This window comes from Simochromis diagramma, unplaced genomic scaffold (genome assembly GCF_900408965.1).
Source record: "Simochromis diagramma unplaced genomic scaffold, fSimDia1.1 OVJJ01000205.1, whole genome shotgun sequence".
Classification (NCBI taxonomy): Eukaryota; Metazoa; Chordata; class Actinopteri; order Cichliformes; family Cichlidae; genus Simochromis; species Simochromis diagramma.
Window position 1 is genome coordinate 833566 of NW_024386782.1, and position 15558 is coordinate 849123.

The window sequence follows — 15558 nt, forward strand, 5'->3', positions numbered from 1 at the left end:
TGTAGTTTAGAGGTAAGAAGAAAACATTTTTTTGTTTTATACCACGGATTTGTACAACATGGATAATGTATATTAATAAATGGTTGGACTCTAGCAAAGACCTGGCACATGTCCTTGCCAGTTGATCCATTTTCACTGAAGCCTCGTCAGAAATGGAAGGGTGGCTATCAAGAAGCCATTCTTTGAAAAGGGAAACAGGGAGGAAATGTTGAGGTATGCCAAATGTCCTTCAAGAAGCCTGGAGGACTATTCATGATGACTACTTACAGAAATTAGAAGAGAGCTTACCTAAGAGACTTGTTTCTGCAAATCGCTGCACGTATTTTACATTTTCCCTGCAAAATATAAAGAAATTAAGGGTGACTCAAACATTTTTCACAGTACTGTAGCTCAAAATAATCTCACTGTAGATATGGCAGAGGATCCTTGGCAGAGGTTTTTCTGTACTGCGTCTTACTAAAAATATTACAATATTTGTTTTACAACTACCTTCCAACAAAATGCAGGCTAGGGTTTACCATTAACTACTTACAGTACTTAAGTCACACTGTGTTTCTTTTAAGGAGGATCTCTACTTTCTTGCTTTTTTCCCCAAGGACTCTTAAAAAATTATCAACTCAAAAACCGCCTTTTGAGTCTATAAAAAGCTTCGTTTGCTGTCATTGTGAGCTGGCTTAAGAGGAAGATAATGGATGGATGATCATATTAAACATGACCAAAGTTTCAAACTATGTGTGCAGGTAGCCAAAGCCAAAGCTTCATACTGCTTTAAGCACTCAGTTTAAGAGTTTTTTCCACTCTTGGATCTGTGTGACATCATGACGAGGGGATATTCTTAACAAGGTCATCTCAACCACAGAGGACTGACTCGCACAAAAGTGCGAAAGTCCCTGAAAGTCAGAAAACTCGAGCCAGTAGAAGTGCCTTAAACATGCATTCCTTTTAATGGCCAGCAGGGGGCGACTCCTCCAGTTGCAAATCCAGCTCTATGAAGGTCAAAAAACAACTATTGGCTCCCTCACTCTGTGACTTCAGTAAACACTTTTCTGCTGCGCACAATTAGTAGTTTAAGTTTATACGGAAAAGAACGTGAAGTCTGCTGGAGTCAGAAAAAAAAAGGATTATCCAGGATAAATGTCAATCAATTCTGCTTCATAGTCAGATTCACTCCTTGCTCATCACATCCACTTCAAAACAGCCAGAGGCTTCACAGGCATCAATAGTGGCAGTGGGTAACATTGTGACACCTGTGTTGGGGGGGGGTACCAAACAGAATAAAAAGCAGTCTTAAAGAAAGGAGGGGCAGGGAGTTAAAACTGCTTGATGAACTGAGGAGCTGCACCGAGGCCTAATTTATGGATCCTGCATCTGATGAAGGCTTGAAGCTGTCAGCTGCATTAGAAAAGGTACACTTGCTCTAGTGGGTCTTCCTCTCAGTGATTTAGATGCTTTGTTAATGTGGCAATTTAGAAGCCAGTGCCTCTCCATGTACTTTCTAAAGGTACATTTTTCTTGCAGTAGTGGAAATTAGCATCTCCTGTGTGTGTGTTTAATAAAAAATAAATAAATAAATGAACAAAGTAATTTCCATCCTTGTGATCCCTTTTTCAACATTTTCCTGCTTTTCTGTGGCAAAGTCAAAGGACTGTGAAATACAAGTTTGGAAAAGAAGCAATGTTTATTTCTTCATCAAGGCATCACAATCGGTCTTTTAATTCCATCTATTAAAACAAACACCCATCACCAATCTCGTGTGTCATACAATTTTCAGAAAATAAACTTCATTGGGAAAAAAACAAAAAACCAAAGAGTGCAAAGGCAGAGTACCAGCATGTTGTTTTTCCACTGCTAAAACGGATCTTTCTGACTGCTTTTTTAATACATTATGGCCGCTGACTGATGAGAAATAAAGTGTTTTTTTCAGCCATGCCAGACTCTTGGAAAATTCCCATTCAAATATCACAATATGTGAAACTGCAGTGGGTCTACAAGTACAGTTTCATCATGTGTACTTGGACTGAATGATACTGATTTATTATCAAAATCTCTCACTGCACATTTCCAGATTTTGCAAAATGTTAAATTTGTAATATTACTACTTGCTCATTGACTCACAAAGTGGTTTCTTATCATTAAAACTGATTGATAAGTTAACTACACTGACAGAGAAGACAGCTACAGTATTGCACATACCATCGCAATCCTCATACAAAGTTCACACACACACACACACACACACACACAGACGTGCGCACACTTATAATTGCTCACACACACACTGTTGCATTCACATTTTCAAAATCATACACACAGCTCAAAGTAATGCTCAATGTTTAGTGCCTATCCCATGACACAGTAAACAAAACATTCTTTTAGGATAAAAGGGAAAAAAAAACCCAACAAAACAAAACAAAAAAAACCTAAAACAAAAAATATAAACATCGTTTCCACTGGCAGGGCCTGCTGGTGCCTGACCAGTGTGTTTTATGACCCTGATGAGTCCAGATCCATCCAGGCAAATCCAGTCCGGTCCAGTCCTCATGTCACGCCTCACACGAGTGAGTCCATAAACACGGAGTCGTCGTCTAAAAGGAACCCCTCACCCCCCCGACCCCCCTCCCCCACCTCGATGCAGCTGATACTAACCTGTCTGTGTACCTACTCGTGGTGTGTTTTAAAGAAAACTGTCCATGTCTGGTTGGGATAAAAGTAGTAGTAGTAGCAATAGTAGTAGAAGTAGTGGTCGTGGGTCTGAGACGCTTCTGAGTGAATCAGTAGGTGGCAGCGGTGGGCTCCCTCCCTGAGCTGAAGAGTATGTCGGCCTTTGAGCTGATGATGTACGTCAACATTAAGGATGCTATCAGCACGGCGACACCGACTCCGAGCGTCAACATCTGGAGGAGAAAGGGCAATCGTTACAGATACAACAAGAAGGTTTTCACACGCAGTTTTAACTTCTAAACATACCACAAAGTTACTGTATCAACTTCTGTTACCCCCAGGGTGTACACAGCAGCAACAAGATATCATCACCTTTATTTATAGTCACATTTAAACATCAAGTAGTTCCGATTGTAGCTAAATGCTTTACTGTGGAAGCGATTATTCCAGCTATCACAGGGGTAAAACTGTCTGTAGAATGAGGGAAGTCGAGTTCCAGCTGCCTGTGGCTTTGCACTCATGTGATGAGCTGTTATATTAAAAATAACTCAGTCACATTATCATGTGACTTTAAAGCTGCAGTGATACGAACGGTGAACCCAAAGGCGCCAGTTTAAGCAGTGAGATGCAGTTACCACATTAACAAAATCGGATTGTATCAACACTGAAATAAAAGAGTTTCGATTTGTTTTAGCACAATGTGTTGATGAACATGCAGAGACCTGAAATTTGTTCAACGCACGCAATCAATCACTGCCAGGATTTAACCAGTTTTGTTTTTGTTGTTAGGCTCTTTTGTTGCTGTAGTTCTGGAAACCGGAGTTGTTGGTTTAGGCCGGATCGGCCGCTAAAATCACAAACACTACTGTGAGAAAATCTAGATCAGAGAGAAAATAACAACCAATCATGGACACTGTTACAATTACCATGCAAATTTGGTCTCTTGTTGCTGTTTGGAAGCCATTTTTTCAACATGAGACTTTCCCACAAGCACTCGCGTGTCTTAAAACAATCCCTTGCCCTCCACTAACAATGAGATCACTGCTTACAAAAAAGTACTGGAGGCCAACAGTGCTACCCCTCAGCCTGCTAGTAGATGCAACTATCAATGGTATCAACTTCAAAATCCTATGTTGCCTTGTCTCGAGTTATTGCATTAACATATCAAACTTTTTAGTTGTAGAACAACTTCTCTGCTGTGTGTGTGCATCAGTCACATCTGTGGTGTCTTTGAGGAAAAGTTTACCTCCAGTTCATGACTGGCCACCAGGAATATGCGCCCTTTAATGCTCTTCCACCTGGACTCCGTCCACGTTGAGTAATCTTTGGAGGTGTACTCCTCCAGGTCGAAGGCCGGGGACAGCGCTTTGGAGAGACGAACTGTGGAGCGAACGCAGAATGCCACTCGTTCTGTACTGTTGGGAGGTGCTGCACCTTGAACCCACATGTAGCTGTATATCTGAGGGACAGGTTGAGAACAATGTGTTAAAGGGAGGAATTAGATAAATGATGTTCCAAAGGTTTTAAAGTTCTTACTTAAATTGCCAGAGGGCAACTTACACCCAAGTTGACTTTAAAGAAAATACACTCTGTTGTAAATCTTACATGTTTGCTCTCTTTGTCATCCTCGCCCTCTCTCTGGTTCTGGCAGTTGTCCTGGGTGATGTTGATGGTGGTGCCGGTCAGGTTGGCCAGCAGGTATTGGACCAGAAGAGTCGGTTCACTGTGCTGTTGTGTCACCCCCACGTAGAAGTTTGTGGGTCTTTCACCTGAGAGAAAGAAAGTATTTTGTGAGGAAATAAAGTTTTGATAAAAAGATAAGCTTCATTTAAGGCTTCATACTTCAAAACAACAATAGGACAATATTGTAAACAGCATCTAAATTGGTGTTAAGAAGCAACATTTATCAACAAAACCCATAGAAATGGGTTTTAGAACACGGCTTAAAACCCATTTTTATTCTTTGGCTTTTGGCCTCAGAAGGACTTCGTTTTTCCTTTTAATTAAATTTGTTATTAACTAATTAATTCATTATTTTACTTTGTTCTTTTATTTGGATTTTATTTATATCTTATGTAATTTTATTTTTTAGTTCCAACGTACAGCACTTTGCTGTGGTTGTTTTAAAGTGCTTTATAAATAAAGATGATGATGATGAATTTCTCATTATAAAACATATTAAAGACACATAACAAGCCTTTTTATTCCTACAACATTTTTAACAGTCTAGTACAAAACAGGATCAACTTACGCAGATGAATCGCGAAGTCCGAAGGTACCATTTGCTGGAACCAGGAGTTATTTGACTTAACAAGGAAACCGTACAGCATTTGGGTCACCTGTGAGGGAAGTAGGACAGATTCACTTCTGTTCAGTCCCACAAGGTAACAGCAGCATCAAGGAGAAAATAAAAAGCACTTATAAAGAATCTACAATTGATTATTATTGAACTTTTGCTGAACAGTTTAAAAGAAATAAATTTCAAGTTCAAAATGAATGAATGAAGTGACTGAAGAAGCCACTAAAGTTTTTAAATTTCCTTATTTTTGAAGATTTCTTAGACGAGTTAAAGCTAATTGGAATAAGAAAAATGAGCTTGTAAACAAAATAGCATTCATTAAAATAAATAAACTTACCATCTGACTATCCACGTTAATGTTTTGCAGCTGGATGGGGTCCGAGCCTCCTGCCTGTGTGTACAGAGCTCGAGCCACAATGGTCGCCGCTTCAGTCAGAGCCTTGATGATGCAGGGAAACAAAGAATGTTTTTCAGAGCTCAAAAGACTTTGTATGAAGCTCTCCACAGTAAATCAACACAACAGAGCAACAATGTTTAGATAACATGACTTTCTGCAGCTTAAATAAAAATAGACTTGCTATATTTTGGAAAACTGTTAATGTGAAAAGATAATTCAAACAAGCTGATCTTAAAATTAAAAATATATATATTTAAACTCTTTCAAGCTAAAAATAAGAAGAAAAGATCAGTAACCAGGGCTCATGTTGCTCTTAATACTTTTAATGCATTTAAAAAATATAAATAAAAATCACTTTAAATGTAGGTTAACACACTTTTAAACGGTTTTAACAACAGCTATACCTTTGCAGCATCTGTTACGTATTCCAGCTGCTCCTCTGGCGTCAGGTTTGGTGGGTAAGACATGTCCAGGTACTCCGCATTATCATACATACTTTCATAGTACCTGTGCACAGAACAGGAAATGGATTTTAAAAAAAAAAAAAACAAAAACAATCCCTAGCTCTGGATTGATTATTATTTATACTGAAGAAAATGCAAAGTACTTGTTGGTGAAAGCAGAGTTATGATTCTGGATGACAACACCAGGGATTGGCCGTGCTCGCAGGAAACGCTGCAAGGATGACGGAGGCAGCGGCTGAGAGAAACTGGGCTCTTGCAATGAGAAGTTGAGATTTAAGGCAGACGAGTTCAAGTTTCTGATGAGCTTTTCCACCTGAAACAGATCAGTGAAGGGAAGTAAGAACAAATGTTAGCCACACAGTAAAACACACACTGTGAGCTCTGGTTTCAGTTTTTTTCCGTTTATCTGAAAGTTATGATGTTTTTCCGCACAAGTTACATGGACACAGGAGCCCGTCCCAGCTGCCGTGGGGTGAGAATAACAAGTATATAAATACATAAAACTAAAGCATAGAGGAATGTAAGAAATGAAGGCTCAGAGACATGAGTGTTTAGGAGGTGAGAGGGATATAGGTACGGAGAGAGACCAACCTCTTCATTCACACTGCTGTTCCTCCGAGACACGGGATCAGTGTGAACCCAGAGCTTTGATTCTCCATGGAGTCCCACCTAGGACAGGAAAGTCCGACATAATCATATTGTACTTGCACATTTTCATTAACATAACCCACAACTAATATTAAATAATTATTAATAAGTAACACAAAAGAAATCTGCACATGGTAAAAAAAAAAAAAACATTATATATAATCAAAAGTTTTAATTTGAATTTTTTTAAAGCCATTCAATTGTCAAGTAAAGAGGTATTTTAGTTGAATTATTCTTTAAGTCCAGCTCTGAGGTCTTTACACTGGCTGCCTGTCCATCAGAGGATAGACTTTAAAGTTCTGATGCTGGTCTATAAAGCTCTGAATGGTTTAGGACCAAAATACATCAGTGACCTCCTGACCCAGTATGAACCTTCCAGATCCCTCAGGTCATCTGGATCCGGTTTTTTATCAGTTCCCAGAGTCAGAACCAGACACGGAGAAGCTGCATTCAGCTTTTATGCTCCATATATCTGGAACAAACTCCCAGAAAGCCTCAGATCAGCTGAAACGCTCAGTTTATTTAAATCCAGGTTGAAGACTATCCTATTCTCAGCTGCATTTGAATAAAACACCAAATCCGCACTGTTAAGCTTAAATTTCAAAACTAACATTTTAACTACTGATTTTATCTACTGTTCTGATTTTATCTACTGTTTTTTTAATCGATTTTAAATCATGCTTTTTATTTGTTTTTGTTCTTTAATGTCTCTGTAAAGCACTTTGAATCACCTTGTTGTTGAATTGTGCTATATAAATAAACTTGTCTTGCCTTTAATCTAAAAGTATTGAAAATATAAACAAATGCAGGTATGAAAAAAAATATACCCAAATTCAAACAACATTTTCCTTAAACTTCAGGAGTTTGTGCCACATGACAGTTACGTGTAAAGCTATCAGTAATATAATACACACCTGTCCAATCTCCACCACTGAGTGAACATTGTCCAGGTCCAAAGGAAACTGTTTATTCTCCATGTCGTACACCAACCTCGAGCTGCCGATGTAGTCAAAGGTTTCCTGTGGTCAACAGACAAATGGATGAATGGCAGGACAGTCAGAACTAAAACAGTTCTCAAATGTTAGTTGAGCACTGTGCTGACTACAGAAAAAAAAGAAAAAAAACAAAGAACTGACCCCCTGGAAGAATGCGTAGAGGATGGTGCGGTTGGGTTGGGCCTCCTGGGTGGCGTTGCGCAGAGCGTGTGCTGCCGCCAGCAAGGTGACAAACCCCGAGGCTGCACTCTCTGCGCCTGGAGCAATGTCAAAGAAAAAAGACCGGCTGTCCAGCTGCAGACAGGACAGGAGCGAACAGGGATTAAGCAGAGAATTTATCTACACAAGTTGTTCAATTTAACTAGCTATGAACATTTTTATTAATCAAAATGTAAACAAAAACTCTACCACTGTATATTGCAGATCAGCCACTTCTACCATCAATAGTACATCCTTTACTCAAAAGTGAGCAGTCACTTTGATATGTTGGCCACTATTCATCTTCATTTTATGTCATGGATACAAGAACTGCACTTAGAGGTCAGAACCACCACTCAGCCAAACAGGAAAATCCAGGTAGAGGGGGTTAGCAATGACCGACTTTCAAAATAAAAGCAAGATGAATAAAATTTTGACCTCAGCCGTCGACCCAAATAAAGTCTATTTGAGGGTAATACTGAATTCTCACAAACTCACATCATTATCAGCATGTTAATATGTAACACGTGGTACTGTGGTTTTCTTTTGAAACCACTTTTGCTTGAACTCACCCTCGCTGCTGCGATGACCACGCTCTCCCCCGTCTTGTGGCCCTTATCTGTGTAGTTCAGAGGCCTGGTCGAGGCCAAAACATTAAAGTCTCCAAGTGGGTCACATACGGTTTCTTCAGGGTGAAAAGAACAAGGCCCAAACAAACAGTGATTAGCACTATAATGAAATAACAATAATAAAAACTCTCTTATTTAAATATTTTTGCAGCATGTTTCTGAAAACATTTCCCACATATTGTAAAAACGTTAAGTAATGTTTAGATAATTACACTTGAAAAATACCTGGGTTTAAGCTGAAGTTGATGCCATTTCTCCTCATGCAGGTGGCCGTGTCGGTGACGGCAGACATGTGTGAGTAGAGCTGCATCGCGCACAGTGGGTACTGCGGACTACTGCCATTCACAACATGGTTATGATTGTAGTAGCACTGTGAATGGAGAAAAGCACACAGATGAAAAACGCCTGTATACACAGATTTGAACTAAGAATGTTCCTGGGGACAAATTTCTTAGTCGACTGCACGAGGACAAAAAATTAGACTAACCGACTAGTCAATAATATTGACAATATCACGTTAAATTTGAGGAGTGTTTAATCAAGGATGTCAGAAACTCCCAAATCAAAAAGGCATCTGAAACCGTTAATCAGTCTTCATTAATGAATGACTAAGACAAATCAACATCTGAAAAACTACGAAATTGTAACTCAAAAGTGTGCTGCAAATTCAGACCAACCACTTCAATGAACGTAAAAATCTGAAATAATAAAACAATAAATCATCCAGCTATTTACTTCCACTTATCTGAAGTCAGGTTCTGGGGAAGCCTAGACCTCGCTATCACATCGAGGCATTCCCAGGCCAGCTGAGAGACGCAATCTCTCCAGCGTGTCCTGGGTCTGCCCTGGGGCCTCCTCCTGGTAGGACACACACGGCTGGAACACCTTACCCAGGAGGCGACCACCTCAACTGGCTCCTTTCAATGTGGAGGAGGAGCAGCGGCTCTGCTCTGAGCCCCTCACATATAACTGAACTCCTCACCCTATCACTAAGAGAGAGCCCGTCCAATCTTCCACTATTTGTATTCACAATCTCACTCTTTTTCCTTTAAAAGAACTAACCAGTATTGTTAACAAAAATATCAGGCCTGATTAACAGATTTATGGCATTTCTCAACAACCATGCTCCATCTGGTGGCAGACAGCTGCATGATATTTGGGATACAACAGTGTGCCAGCATTCGGCATCAAATAAATGTAAAATAATTAGATTAAATGCCTAGTACATCTAGCACTAACTAGTGACAACAGCGTCGATGATTGGACTAGTGGCACACATCCCTAGTTTAAACCCATCAACATGGAAATGTCAAAAACTGCAAATCTTCTAATCTTCTAAGGCTGGCTTTAAAAGCAAAAAAACGATTCCCACGTTAAAATGTCCAACCTCAAAATATAACACAAAAGAAACACAAGCTTAATCTGTGCATTTGGATAGTTGTAAGGGTTAAAATCAGGAGCATGGCTGCTTTGAATAATGTATATATAAACACAGAAAGCTGTAGCTAAATGCTGCTAGCCTTCACATTTGCTAATTAAAGCAGACCGCTGTACTGTATGTTGTGCATCTACTGCCTTTTGCAATGGAAATACCTTACAAATAGTATGACTTTGTTTGGTACACAACATTCAGAATATTTTGGTAAGTGAAATTGCGGCATTTCGTTGGTCTTTTACTTAGCACTGTGGCTATTTACAGGCAACTTTAAATCCTTAAAGTTGCCTGTAAACTGAAATTATAACAAAAAGTTGTAGTTCAGGTCAAACCAAGCAGCTTAGACTCCATACTATGAATGTAATCTGAATTCGATACACATCTATTTTATAAGGGAAGAAACATAACTTCTCTTTGAATAGTGTACCATTCTGTTTTAAACTAATGCAATACTATGTGATCTACATGAAGATGACCTTGTTTGCTGCTGAAACAGCTTTAGAGCATTATTTCTAACCTCAACGACCGGTGAGGCAAGTTCAGATTTGGACTCGTAGTGTGTGAGTAGCTTATCATGTGACTGCACAATCTTGTACTCTCCAACATCAAGTGGAAAACAAATAACCTGTTTTATGGCCTGAGTGTCGTTGTCGTCTTTCAGGGAGAACATCGGGAAGTCATACTCCTCGTAGGACAAGCCATTTCCCAGAGGGTTCCACACGGTCACGTTACAGTGGGCTAAGGCTGGGTCATAGCTCTCTGAATACACGCCTATAGGGGATGCACAGAGAGGGGAAAAACAAAAATTACCATCAGTAACATTAAAGAGATTGTTCCCCACCTACCAAGCATCCAACTTCCCTAAAATGACCCAGAGTATTTTGACTGTGTGCTACATGTTACCCCGACTAGACTTAAAGTTTGAATCCAGGACTATTTAATAGTATATGGCGTTAGCAAAGCATCTTCCAACTGTGAAATTACATGTTTTACTTCAGTAAAGGATGTGAATTCCCTTTTTTCTCCTGATATAATGCCGCAGAACTGTGGACTTCACCCCCCTTTCTTTTCCCACATGTCTGCACTGAGTAGGAGATGCTTTGTATCTTACTGTACATGTGTACAGTGACAATAAAAGCCATTCTAATTAAATCTCTGTTGAGTGTAAACAAGACATTTTGCAGACACTGCAATGTTTCAGAGATCAAGCGCAGAACATGAAATATGACCCAGTTACAACTTCTGGTTTTATGAGCTATGCTCTCTGAGGATCATCAAACTATAATTTATTTCTGTGGCTTGTGTAAAACTGTGGAGCAAGCCTTAACATGTAACCCCCACCCACCTGAGTTCTCGTTGGGGCAGGTGGTGTGTGGAGAGAAACCCTCAGCTGGATTTGAGCTTGGCGCCACAACAACAACACCAGCAACCCTACTGGAGCCAGTCTTAAGTTTCATCATGATAGATCTGATGAGCAGACAGCCGGCACACAGTACAGGAGATGATGCAGGTAAAAAAAACAAAACACAGAGATCATAGGTGCGTTAATTCTTTTGAAATATGGTTCAAGTTTTTTTCTTTAAGTTTAGCAGCTCCTATTAAACACACATCTATTTTATTATGCATGTATTATGACATGTAGCATTACCACATGGGCCGACATCAAAAGATAGAAATATGAGCTACTTCTAACCTATTAATTTAAAACTACTCCACATGCATGTTATTGCTGGGTGTATATGTAGCTGTCTTGCATCACGTCTGATTGGCTAGCAGGATCATAGACAGTATACAAAGTGTGGACTAACTGCAGCTTTTACATTTGTTAATTGGATAGTTTCAAACTGCAATTCTGTTTTGATGTCGATTGATTGTTCAAAATAAAACCAAATATGGAGTAAATCAGTAACATATTTAAAGTGTGAGTAAATGAGGTTTATGTTCACTAAAAACTACTGTGGGGGCTTCCACTACAGGGTGAGACATGTTGAGCGCACCTCGTAAAGAGCGTAGAATCCAGAATCACCATATAAGGAGGGTTGGGACCAGTTTTCAGGACCCAGTCCAGGTTTGCTTCTGATTCGAGCACATGGAGCACACCAACATCACCTGATAAAGACGCTGAAATCCGAAACAAGGAATATATCTGTGTTACAGCTGTCCAAGACATAAATATCCTTAAAAGCTTTTCAATCATTCTCCATTACTTTCATTAAACAGAAGCAAAACTGCAAAACTGGTGAGGCTTTTGTAGTGTGACACCAGCACACACTTCTATGGATATTCAGTTTTTTGATATTCAGGTAGTTATCACAGGAAATATTTGTTTTACTGTGGGCTTTCATCTGTGAGAACTCTTCTGTCACAGCTACACAGATGTGTGTTTGTGAATTTGAACAACTGAAGCAAAAACACAGGAAACACAGGAAGGTGTTTGCAGATTAATGCTCACTAAGCATTTTATTATTGCTCACTGTGTATCTAAGATACTCCAAACTACAACAAATACTTTTATGTAATAGGTTCAACTTGGATAATAATATCAAAATATAATATAATAGAAGCTGATGTACTCACACTGACAGCCTATTTGATGTGTTGCGTTTAGAAGTCGCACACACGGGATAGTGTAATTAAGATGCACATAAATCTTGTTTTCCACTGAATTACAGCTGACACCTGCAAGAAGAAAAAACAAATATTTGAACATACACACAAATTTCATCTTTACTATTCCACTTATACTATTGTCTCCTGATTTGTTTTATTAGAAATCATTTAAATCAAACTTTCTAAACACTTTGAAACATGCTAGATCCTAATCTACTTCAAGCTTCATTCTGCATGAAGAAACCATGAACTCTGAGCTCCCAGTGGATTAAAAATATCCATACAGAGGTCCGGGCACAACAGGCCAATTTCCCATTTTCTCATTTCTTATAGTTTCCATCGCGAGCCTGGTCCCTGTGATAATGTTATAAGTAGGCAGGTTCCCCAAGCATGACACCAACACTCATTCTCATTTTTATAACCTGCACTTACAACTAGCTGTGTTTTGACTATTAGACAACACAAAGAGGTCCTTTCCGAGGCCTAGTCAGCACGGCATAAATGTTGCACCAGTTTCCATAGTACACGTGAAGATGCTAACACCCACTGTAATGTTTAAAGGTTGTTCGGGAAACAAGTGAACTGGAGCACAATAACGGAGTTCATCTTTTGATGATAAAGTTTGTATATATATATATATATATATATATATATATATATAAATAAATGTGTTGTTAGTTCATTCTCTCTCTTGCTTTAAAAAAAAAAAAAAAAAAAAAAAAAAAAAAAAAAAGCAGAAGCATACACTGAAACATGAGTTCAAAAACAAGGTGTGAACTGAAAACCAAAGAAAGAACCAAGCCGCAGTTTTGGAAATACCCTTATTGACAAGTTTTCACACCTCAGTATATATGAATAAAGATCTGGTTGCAGGTTTTTTACAAGTATAGGCCTACTGAGCTGTACAGACAGCGATCACTATTATTTTGCTTCTTTGCTCACCCCTCAGTTCACAAAAGAGAAACAAGCATTACTCCTATTATACATCCAAAGATTCCTCCTTGAGAGTTAAGATGCCTGTTTACCCACATTGAAATTAGAGAAGCTTTTCCTTTAACATGCTTTGTAGAAATAATTTTCAAATAAATCCTGCGTCACAGGTCGCTTATTTAACGTCTTTTATTTGGATAATAATAGAACTAGGTTCTTTATGACATGTAAGCAATACAATGCTGCTTTTATTCCCCAGGTAATATATGGTACGAAACTGTGCTTAAGTATTGTGTACAATACAATACTTCGGGGTTTCAAACTGTCATCCTTCAAATGTTACACTATAACAGCATCTAATCGCTCATGAATTAATACTGCTGAAAGTCAACAACAGAAACATACAGCAACAGTCTAAAAACAGGCCAACGGATCCCATTCAGACAACGGGGAGGTTGTCGGCTTTAAAATTTGCAGTGAAGTTGTAAAATACTTAATGTGTTTCTAAATCTTGATATGCTTGAGTCATAAAGACATAAAATATTCTTGGTATCTGGGTTCAAAAACTTTAGATGAGAGGGAGCGGTGTCCTCGCTTTAACCTGACCTCATGGTTTCATCTTTTTAACATGGTCCAGGACAGCATTTTCAAATGTACGTTTTTGCACTTCAAGAAGCGGTATAATTCATAGCATTGTTATTATTAATTATTTTACATAAATAGGGTTCCTGCATACCAAAGAATTTGCTGCCTAACAAAAAAATAGGAACACATCAACCAGATGATCTATAAAAGCGTGAGGACAAAGTTGTTATTGAGACTAAATCCAAAGACGTTTGCGAACACCAGCTAAGGTTTTAAAAAAGGGTAATGGGCACCACAGATATATATTCTGACTTCATCTTAACTACTCAACAAACCATTTCTGAAAGCATGCTCAAGTTTTTTTCTTTTTACACAACACTTTTATCAAACTTAAACTATAGTAAGTTCAAGAGTTATTACAGTTCCTTATTTTCTAAATATTTCAATTCTGTTTCGTTTCCCACTTTCCATACTGGGTAGGCTCACTTGTTTTTAAGCTTTTATTGTTTAAAAACATTTTTGTTTTAAGTATTTTAAATGTTAGTGTTAGTTGTCTTTATTATAATAATATGTCTGACATTTCTTTTTATCAAAATACTAAAAATCACTCAACACTAAAGTAAAGGTCAAGTTTAGAATGAAAAGAAAGCACAATTGTTCGGTTTTTTTTTTGTAACTAATCTCCCCACAGCAACAGAAAAGGGAAATGAGAAACAGATTTTTTTTTCCATCTCAAATGATGCTATGTTTGCTCACCTATGTGCCGATTTACCAGGATATTCTAAATGTTTGAAAGTGGCTTGTCTTCTGTTTAATTTCATTAGAGAGTCACGTAAACTACAAGAAATATGTATATAATGTATATAATCTGGTGTAGCGGTCCAGCCTTTAATCCCTCCGGGGGCGGCCGCAGCGGTGAAATCACGAGCGGTCACGCTGATGCTGAGTTAAGAAGAGGGCTGACCCAATCTGTCACTACAAAATCACCACAAAGGCTTAATTAACACAAGAGATGCTGTGTTTCTTTTGCACATCCATTTGTTTGAAATGCGTAGAGAACAGTCGAAGCACCGAACTCAGTTGAAAAACTCATTTTAAAACCGGGACATAGATTTTAAAGGCAGACAGAAAACCTCCTGCTAACGCTAATTTAGCCTAGCATTCAGCTAGCACCGGACACAAAGAAGTCCTCGAAGCTAACCGCCCGAAAGCGAAACACATTTCGTTCTTCAGCAGTTAGACGAAGACACAAGTTTAGCAACAGGGGAATACAACTCACCTATGAAAAACAAACAAAATATCAAGTTAATGATCCATTTATTCGACAGCAAATCCATCTTCCTGGTTTGAAAAGCTGAAAACACAACAGGAAGTGTTGACATGGGGAAACATCCGGGTTTTGCTGTTTGGGTCCGGTTTACAGAAAAAGGGGCGGACTCAGATGGACTGAAGTTATGTATTATATATATTCTTTAAATGGTAGATTTTGATTCAGCTATGTTTCAGTTAGTTTGTTTTTATTGTTTTGAAACTTTTTATAAAATTTGTGACGGGCAAAGTTTTAAAAGATCAGATATTAGATTAGATCACACATTTTTTTAATAGAAAGTGGAACGCTTCATGCTTGATTTGTTGACAAGTTTGAAATACTAGCATAGACTAAAAGCTATGAATTTCCATAATATTTTGATATTAATTTTAGTTATT

At 38.5% G+C, this 15558-nt stretch overlaps 1 protein-coding gene across 1 annotated transcript; it reads right to left on the minus strand.

Moving 5' to 3' along the window:
- Window positions 1-1659: 1659 nt before the first annotated feature.
- Window positions 1660-15258, minus strand: ncstn (nicastrin). The gene is made up of 17 exons (XM_040014696.1): window positions 15131-15258; window positions 12304-12405; window positions 11724-11847; window positions 11072-11193; window positions 10352-10497; window positions 8517-8661; window positions 8235-8347; window positions 7606-7758; window positions 7384-7488; window positions 6413-6490; window positions 5965-6134; window positions 5762-5864; window positions 5298-5399; window positions 4913-5000; window positions 4267-4430; window positions 3908-4120; window positions 1660-2894 (listed from the first exon to the last, which is right to left on the minus strand). Exons 1-17 carry the CDS (start codon window positions 15231-15233, stop codon window positions 2772-2774), a joined length of 2154 nt encoding a protein of 717 aa, XP_039870630.1. The 5' UTR covers window positions 15234-15258; the 3' UTR covers window positions 1660-2771.
- Window positions 15259-15558: the final 300 nt, after the last annotated feature.

Bases quoted from the DNA above. Each gene is read 5' to 3' on its own strand.
- ncstn (XM_040014696.1), bottom strand. From the start codon at position 15,233: ATGTCAACACTTCCTGTTGTGTTTTCAGCTTTTCAAACCAGGAAGATG. The intron at 11,848-12,303 runs GTGAGTACATCA...TTCGGATTTCAG, and splicing joins ACATCAAATAGGCTGTCAGT to CGTCTTTATCAGGTGATGTT. The intron at 2,895-3,907 runs GTAAACTTTTCC...TTTCTCCTCCAG, and splicing joins TGGCCAGTCATGAACTGGAG to ATGTTGACGCTCGGAGTCGG.